The sequence below is a fragment of the Macadamia integrifolia genome, chromosome 2, assembly GCF_013358625.1.
Source record: "Macadamia integrifolia cultivar HAES 741 chromosome 2, SCU_Mint_v3, whole genome shotgun sequence".
Classification (NCBI taxonomy): Eukaryota; Viridiplantae; Streptophyta; class Magnoliopsida; order Proteales; family Proteaceae; genus Macadamia; species Macadamia integrifolia.
Genome location: NC_056558.1, coordinates 18,756,703 through 18,765,554, shown reverse-complemented (window position 1 = coordinate 18,765,554; position 8,852 = coordinate 18,756,703). Strand labels below are relative to the sequence as shown.

Below are 8,852 nucleotides of genomic sequence, written 5' to 3'. Positions count from 1 at the left end.
GAGTGGGGTGAGATTCGCGAGAGTGGGAGAGATCGTGAGAGTTGGGTTTTTTTTTTTTTTTCTTTTTTCTTCCTATTTTGGTGGGAAAATAAAAAGGGAAATTTTAATGGTTAAGTGCAATTTTTTTCACATGTAAAATATATTTCCCTTGCAATCAAACATCTAAATTTATTTTTTCTGGGAAAAAAAATTCTACTTTACATAAAAAATTTGCATTCCCCTTGCGACCAAACAAAGCCTTTGGTTTGTTTCTTCCCCCCCTCCTCCCAGGTTTTGGATGTTTGACCCTTCACTTAGGGTTTGGTTATGTTCCTCTCTGAGTGAGCTGGTTTTTTTTTATTAAGGTACATTCCTTTGATTATTGAATTTGCCTTTATCTGTTGTATGTGTATTTTCTCTCTTTTATTGCCATACATGGTTTTATAGAACAAATAATTAATGTTTTTCTTTTTTTTCTAAATTTACTCTGAATAAAGGATTTTTTTTTTTACCCATTCCCTTTAAGGATTAGGGACATGATAAAGGTAGTCCATGATAACTTTAGAGGTGGTAATCTTAATAACACGCATGGGGCATATAAGTAAAGGGGAAAAAAAAAGAAAAGAAATCGGATCATGTGGTTCTTATGCCTAAATACAGGGACTTGTAAAATTACTGTCCCACCCCTATGTGATCAAGAATTCCATCCATATTATACACCAACAGCTGGAAGATCAGAGCCAATCGAAGACCGGAAGGGGAATGTAAACTCGCTGATCTTGTATGGTTTTCAAGTGATGGCCCATGGGCCTTGAAGGACATGGTTTTCAAAATGCTTATGCAGGCCTAGAGGCCCTAGACATGTGTGGGAGTTTGAGTCTTGGCTTGTTCGGTGGAGACCCCACCAAATCCCATTTTGGGAAATTAGGGCTCCGTTATATGGAGAAATGATCATCACCCAATGCTGATTCGGGAAGCTGCGAAGGAAGGAAGAATATTGCTAAACAAGGATGGTATATTGTCTTTCCTTCAGTCTTTCTTAGGTTTTGCGCGTTTAATACCAAAGTAATGTGTTTGATATGCATTTTTGGAATAGATTTTTGGTGTAGAACACATTTTGAAGCGAGAAAATAGAGAAAAATCAGGTTTTATAATACTTTCTACAAACTAGTGTGTAGATTCCATTCTATGGACCCACAACTTTTGCGTTTCATGCCATGAACCCCCCTCCGTAATTAATGCCTTTTATATGTATCTATTCCCCAGGATGCCTTTTGAGGGGAAATTGCACTCTCGTGTTGTAAAAACCTCTTGCCATAAAATTATTAGTGGTAAAGTGAAGTAAAATTTAATGACAAATGGATGAAACTCTCCAAATGGGTCGGTTGGAAGTAAAATTATATTTGGTTTATATTCTCAGAATAAATTTCGGGTATAAAAACATATTCTAAAGTGACCAAATAGGAAAGAATCGGATTTCAAAATATGTTTTAGCAAACATAGTCTTAATAATAAGGTTTGGCATTTTTCCCAGAACCACCCAAACACAGCCAGCCCAGGCCACTCCATAGAGAGTTAAGATGGAACTAATCTACTTTCTCTGTCCAGCGGGAAGGGTCAGTCACATGATATCAAGAAGAGTCGGTGGACAAGGTGCCTATGACAAACATGAACATGAGACCTAACAACACAGTGAGCTTCCCCGGAAGAACCTAGGGCCTAAGTGTCTAATAGTTGGGGTCTGCTGTATGCACGTGCTCAACTACTTCCAACTTTGTAAACCAGCTCCTCCAAACATACGACTCCCATTGGACCCTTCCATGGCCGGATCCACATGGCATCATCTCTGAATACACATTTAAAATTGGTTTAGGTTTGACAGGTGTGATAGGGTAGGTGAAGACTTGAGACTGTGAGACATGGGTTCAACTACTGGTCCTCTACTCCTCTCCAACTTAATTTCTAAGAGCAGCTCCTTCAAACATTCAACTCCCATTGGTGGTTGGACACATCCATGGATGAATCCACGTGGCATCATCTCCACGATCGAATACACAGTTGATTGGGGTTTGACAGGTGTGACAGTGTGGGAGGTGAAGACTCGAGACCGAGAGACATGGGCTCAACCCTAGTTAGTTTATTCGCGTTTAAAACGTGTTTAAAACACCGTCCCGTATTTTTACCGTTTTAAACGCCGTTTGCCGAATTTTTCACAGAAAGTCGGTAAAAAACGGGAACGGGGCTATCTGAAGTTTTTTTGCCGTTTTAAACGCCGTCCCGTTTTTTTGACAGTAAAAAAACGGATTTTAAAAAATATAAACATTTTAAAATAGAAACGTTTAAAACGGGGCTATTTGTTTTGATTGTTATCTAGGTATTTAGAGAATTATTATGCCAATTTATGTCTATATATTGCCCTTTTTTTGATACCGTATTATTTAAATATAAACGTTTAAAACACGTATCGTCCGTTTTTTATTTTTTCCCGTTTTTACCGTATTTGACCGTATTTTTGACCGTCCCCGTTCGCGTTTTGATCCGTTTAAAACATGCCCGTACCGAACAATGTTTTTTTTCCATTCTCGTTTTAACTAACAGAGGGCTCAACTACTGAAGAATGGTTTTTATTTTTAGTGCATAATGGAGAATGCCTTTTGAAGAGAATGCTTTTTGGAAAGAAAAATGATTATAATCTATCTAACACTATTAACACTATTTATTAAACAATTTATAAACATTTTACATGGCATGATTCCATCTAGCTTACACTTAAATTAGGATAGGCAATGAAACTTTTTCCTTTGATTGACATATTTAGGTCCCCTGTGATGTTTTGTGGTTCACTGATTTTTCGTATTACAATATGAAATAAGCCCAAGTTGAAAATGTACTTGATCACCATTCATGAACTCAATCATCTCTTTGTATCGCTCCACTGGAGGAGTTGCTGAGGGGAAGAGGGAGGAACTCAAGTCCAAAGGAGGAGAGAGAATGAGAGAGGGAAGTTGGGAGTAAAATCGTAAAGCATATAGGGTGGCATCTAGCACTATTTTGGGTAGTTTTGTAACATTAAATTTTGTTTTGAGTAATTTGGTTAAAGGAAAAAATTAGGTGGTAATTTTGTAAACAGAAATACATTGTTTTAATTTTAAAAGCTTTATTTGAATGGGGAGTGAAATTTTCAAGCCTAAAAATAAGTTTTTGTATCCATTACCTCACATTATTCTATCAGTAACTCTAAATAATTCTTTATCCAAAAAAAAAAAAATTTTTTTTTTTTCTCAATTAAAAAAAAAATCATTCTATACTGGATTATTAAATTTCACTTTACTTTAAATCCAAATAATTTGTGCTATATTTGGTTGCAAGGAAAATTGAAAGGAAGAGATGCGAAACATTTCAAACCTCATAGAGAAATTTTTGTAATTATTATCCATATAAATATTGTATAAAATATTTAAATTTCTTATCATATTTAGTAATGATATATATATATATATATATATATATGTTTCATGTAATTTTTATTTTAATTTTCAGATCAAGGGATTTAGATGTAAATCAAGTGAAATTTAATAACCAAATATGGAATGATTTGGAGTTATTGATATTGTCACATGAGATAATAATTATAAAATTTTATTTTTTAAGTTCCAAAATTCCACTTCCCTTCTTTTGATTCCCCTTACAACCAAACAAAGCCTTAGATTTGAAAATTAAAGTAAAAATTACATCTAAAAAAAATCATTACTAAATATAACAAGAAGTTTAAAGAATAACACTTTCTATAGGGGGACTCAGCCTCCGCCACAGTTTATCTCTCCTTCCCATGTAAAATGACCCATATGAGTGGAGGAGGTAGATAGACCATGGGAAGGCACTAGTAGAGACTGCCCACAGCGAACACTCCCAAAATTTAATTAGATTATACAGTCATGCTGAGTTATGAATAAAAAGTTTTTATTTTTGGGTTGAAAATTTAACTTCCCATCCATTTGATTTTCTTATTTTAGGCCCTGAAAGACATGGATTTCCAAATGCTTATGCAGGCCTAGACATGTGTGGGAGTTTGAGTATTGCTTGTTCGGTGGGGACCCCACCTAGATCCCATTTTGGGGAGTTAGGGTTCTCTCTTGTTATATGGAGAAATGATCATCACCCAATGTTATTCTAGGAAGCTGCGAAGGAAGGAATAATTTTGCTAGACAAGGATGGTATATTGTCTTTCCTTCAGTCTTTCTTAGGCTTTGCTTGTTTAATATCAAAGTAATGTGTTTGATATGTATTTTTGGAATAGATTTTTTGTCTAGAACACATTTTGAAGCGAGAAAATAGAGAAAAATCATGTTTTAGAATGCGTTCTAGACACTAGTGTGTACATTCCATTCCATGGACCCACAACTTCTGCATTTCATGCCATGAACCCCCCTCTTTGTAATTAATGCCTTTTATAGACGAATTATTCCCCACGATGCCTATTGATGGGAAATTGCACTCTCGTGTTGTAAAAACCTCTTGCCATAAAATTATTAGTGATAAAGTGAAGTAAAATTTAATGACAAATGGATGAAACTCTCCAAGTGGGTCGGTTGGAAGTAAAATTATATTTGGTATGTGTTCTCAGAATAAATTTCGGGTATAAAAACATATTCTAAAATGAGCAAATAGGAAAGAATCGGATTTCAAAATATGTTGTAGCAAACATAGTCTTAATAATAAGGTTTGGCATTTTTACCAGAACCACCCAAACACAGCCAGCCCAAGCCACTCCTATAGAGAGTTAAAATGGAACTAATCTACTTTCTCTGTCCAGGGGGAAGGGTCAGTCGCATGATATCTAGAAGAGTAGGTGAACAAAGTGCCTATGACAAACATGAACATGAGACCTAACAACACAGTGAGCTTCCCCGGAAGAACCTAGGGCCTAAGTGTCTAATAGTTGGGGTCTGCTGTATGCACGTGCTCAACTACTTCCAACTTTGTAAACCAGCTCCCCCAAACATACGACTTCCATTGGGCCCTTCCATGGCTGGATCCACGTGGCAACATCTCTGAATACACATGTAAAATTAATTTAGATTTGACAGGTGTGACATGGGGGAGGTGAGGACACATGGGTTCAACAATTGATACTCTCCAACTTGTGGCCCGTTTGATAACGTTTTAAGAAACGTGTTTATTTCAGAAATGATAGAAACAAAATAAAAAACCTTTGATAAAACTGTTTCGTTTCACTTGTTTTTAGAAATAGAAATTGAAATTTCTACTTATTTATGATTCAAGAAACGACCCAGGCATTTTTGAAAACGACTTAAGGCCATTCTTTCAGTGGTTACTACCGACTTCCTAAAACATGACTTATCAAACACCTTCAATTCCATTTCTGAAAACAGAAATGGAAATTTATGTTTCTACCGTTTCTTGAAACAGAAACTACAGAAACATTATCAAACGGACCCTTAATTTCTAAGAGCAGCTCCTTCAACATTCATCTCTCGTTGGTGGTTGGGCACATCCATGGATGGATCCACATGGCATCATCTCCATGATCAAATACACAGTTGATTGGGGTTTGACATGTGTGACAGCGTGGGAGGTGAAGACTCGAGACCGTGAGACATGGGCTCAACTATTGAAGAATGGTTTTTAATTTTAGTGCATAATGGAGAATGCCTTTTGAGGAGAATGCTTTTTGAAAAGAAAAATGATTATAATCTATCAAACACTATTAACACTATTTATTAAACAATTTATAAACATTTTACATGGTATGATTCCATCTAGCTTACACTCTAAATTAGGATAGGCAATGAAACTTTCTCCTTTGATTGACATATTCAGGTCCCCTGTGATGTTTTGTGGTTCTCTGATATTTCTTATTACAATATGAAATGAGCCCAAGTTGAAAATGTGCTTGATCACTATCCATGAACTCAATCATCTCTTTGTATCACTCGACAGGAGGAGTTGCCGAGGGGAAGAGGGAGGAACTCAAGTCCAAAGGAGGAGAGAGAATGAGAGAGGGAAGTTGGGAGTAAAATCGTAAAAAAATTGCATGTAGGGTGGTATCTAGCACTATTTTGGGTAGTTTTGTAACATCAAATTTTGTTTTGAGTAATTTGGTTAAAGGAAAAATTAGGTGGTAATTTTGTAAACAGAAATACATTGTTTTAATTTTAAAAGCTTAATTTGAATGGGGAGTGAAATTTTCAAGCCTAAAAATAAGTTTTTGTATCCATTACCTCACATTATTATATCAGTAACTCTAAATAATTCTTTACCAAAAAAAAAAAAAAAAATCCATTTTTTTCGCAATTAAAAAAAAAAAATCATTCTGTACTTGATTATTAAATTTCACTTTACTTTAAATCCAAATAATTTGTGCTATATTTGGTTGCAAGGGAAATTGAAGGGAAGAGAAGCGAAACATTTCAAACCTCATAGAGAAATTTTTGTAATTATTATCCATATAAATGTTGTATAAAATATTCAAATTTCTTATCATATTTGGTAATGATATATATGTTTCATGTAATTTTTATTTTTATTTTCAGATCAAGGGATTTAGATGCAAATCAAGTGAAATTTAATAACCAAATATGGAATGATTTGGAGTTATTGATATGGTCACATGAGATAATAATTATAAAATTTTATTTCTTAAGTTCCAAAATTTCACTTCCCTTCTTTTGATTCCCCTTACAATCAAACAAAGCCTTGGGTTTGAAAAGCAAAGTAAAAATTACATCAAAAAAATACCATTACTAAATATAATAAGAAATTTAAGGAATAATGCTTTCTATCGGGTGAATCAGCCTCCGCCACAGTCTATCTCTCCTCTCCATGTAAAAAGACCCATATGAGTGGAGGAAATAGATAGACCATGGGAAAGCACTAGTGGAGGCTGCTCACTGAGAACACTCCCAAAATTTAATTAGATTACACAGTCATGTTGAGTAATGAATAAAAAGTTTTTATTTTAGGTTTGAAATTTTAACTTTTCATCCATTTGATTTTCTTATCAATTAAAGAGCATAAATTTTCCCTAAGGCTATGCTTGGTAGGCAAGAGAAGAAAAGAAAAGAAAAAAGAATTGAGAAAAGAAAAGAGAAGAAAAGAGAAAAAAAGAGAAGAAATTGTGAGAAAATAAAAAAAGTATGTATGTTTGGTTATCAAAAGAAGAAAAGAAAAAAATTCAAAAAATTTTCAATTCTAAGAGAGAGATAAACACATAGGGAATAATTGTGTAATCATTCATTTTTTGTCTTATTATCTTTTCATATTTTCTTATGTTTTCTTGTGTTTTTTGTAAGAAAATTTGTAGGAAAGCAAAAGAAAATTTCACAATTCCCAAGAAAAATTTTGAATTTGAAAAGGAGAATCTTTTCTTGGGCGAAAACATACTAAGTGCAAAGAAAAATTCTTAACCCAAAGAAAAATAATACAAAAAATGTTTTTTTTTTCTCTTGGGTACCAAACACAGCTTTAAAAAAGAAAAAAAAAAAAAATAAGACAATTATTTGTTAAATCACAAAGGACAATGAAATGTGAATGGGATTCGACCTAGTTATTGCCTTATGCACTGTTAAATCACAAAGGACAAGGACAAGGACAAGGACAAGGACAATTATTTGATATGTCTTTTGGTTCTCAGGTTTATAGGAGTTGTCACGCATAAGGGTATTTAGGTAAAGGAATATGGTTCTCTGAGGCTTCTCTCGCTTATAAATATGACCCAAGCAGTGAACTTGTAAGTAGTAAGCCAACAAGTTTTGTGTACTTGAAAACTGTTAAGTGAAGATTGTTAGTGAGATCCATTCGAGATGGCTCTGAAGGTGGTGGTGTTGATGATAACAGTAATGGTTCTGTTCTCTCTAGCAACAATGCCTGCTCCAATTGCTGCTACTAGAGTAGATGTTGCTAAGCTTCTCTCAGTCATTGACATACCAACTGGTAATACAAAGCTAAGCCCACCTCTGGTGTTGTTGTTTGGGTTCCTCCCACCTTTCACATTCTCACATATTGTGATATTGTTGTTGGGTTCCTCTTATCTTTCCCTTTCAGGGTTACATTATGATCACATTGTGTTTGACAGGGAAGAAGAGCGGGGACAGTAGCTGGTGCGATAGCTGTGTCTGCACAAAATCAATTCCTCCTTACTGCTACTGTACTGATACTTCTTACTGCCCCCTATGCGTCTGCTACTTGACTGTTTCTGCTGCGCTTAAGCCATTGTGCGAGACTCTAGCTTCCAAATTCGTGGGCTATTGTCCTTCCACTGTCACGACTTCTGCTGAGAGAACCCTAGCCAGGGTCTCCTGAGCTCTCGACACCACCTAGCTGCCACCATCAAATGGTACTCTCCTCCAGCTACTATGTTCTGAACTATGATCGTGGTTCTACTTAATTACGCACTGTTAGTATGTTTGTACGAGGCTCTGCAGAGTCTTTATGTGGTTTATATGTCTTATTTGTTATGCCTCAATTGTTTCAACTTCATGAGATTGTAACAAGTAGGTGTTAGCAAAATTTGCTTAGTGATAATAAAGAGGAGATTTTGTTATTACTATTTTTGTGTCTTAATTTTGATAAGACTGTTTGGCTTATGTCACGGGGAAAAAACTTGTGTACCTTTGGAGATCTGGTATTAACCAATCAGATCATGGCACTTGGATTCTCTTTTAGTGCTAAATCTTGGCTCTTAACCATTGGATCCTTAGGTGGACGCTCACAGAAAAAATTCTTTATTTTATTTTTAATTTTATTTTTTTTTAAATTGTCAAAAAAGTTACTAAAAAAAAAAAAAAAAAAACTGCAGTCGAAGAGATGAAATTCCGATAAAGTTAAACCTCGAGCCTGACCAATTGTGGTTG

General features: G+C 34.9%; 1 protein-coding gene across 2 annotated transcripts in view; it reads left to right on the top strand.

Annotated features, from left to right (window-relative positions):
- LOC122062963 (seed trypsin/chymotrypsin inhibitor TI5-72-like) overlaps window positions 1-8,548 on the top strand; it is a 98,167-nt gene extending 89,619 nt beyond the window's left edge. The window contains exons 1-2 of one of the 2 annotated variants that reach the window (XM_042626633.1): window positions 7,726-7,932; window positions 8,075-8,548. In XM_042626633.1, coding sequence (XP_042482567.1) covers window positions 7,803-7,932; window positions 8,075-8,301 — 357 coding nt within the window. In that variant the 5' untranslated portion in view covers window positions 7,726-7,802 and the 3' untranslated portion in view covers window positions 8,302-8,548. Of the gene's footprint in view, window positions 1-7,725; window positions 7,933-8,074 lie in introns of those variants that run through there. The other variant, XM_042626643.1, reaches the window with a different exon arrangement.
- The last annotated feature ends 304 nt before the right edge of the window (window positions 8,549-8,852 follow it).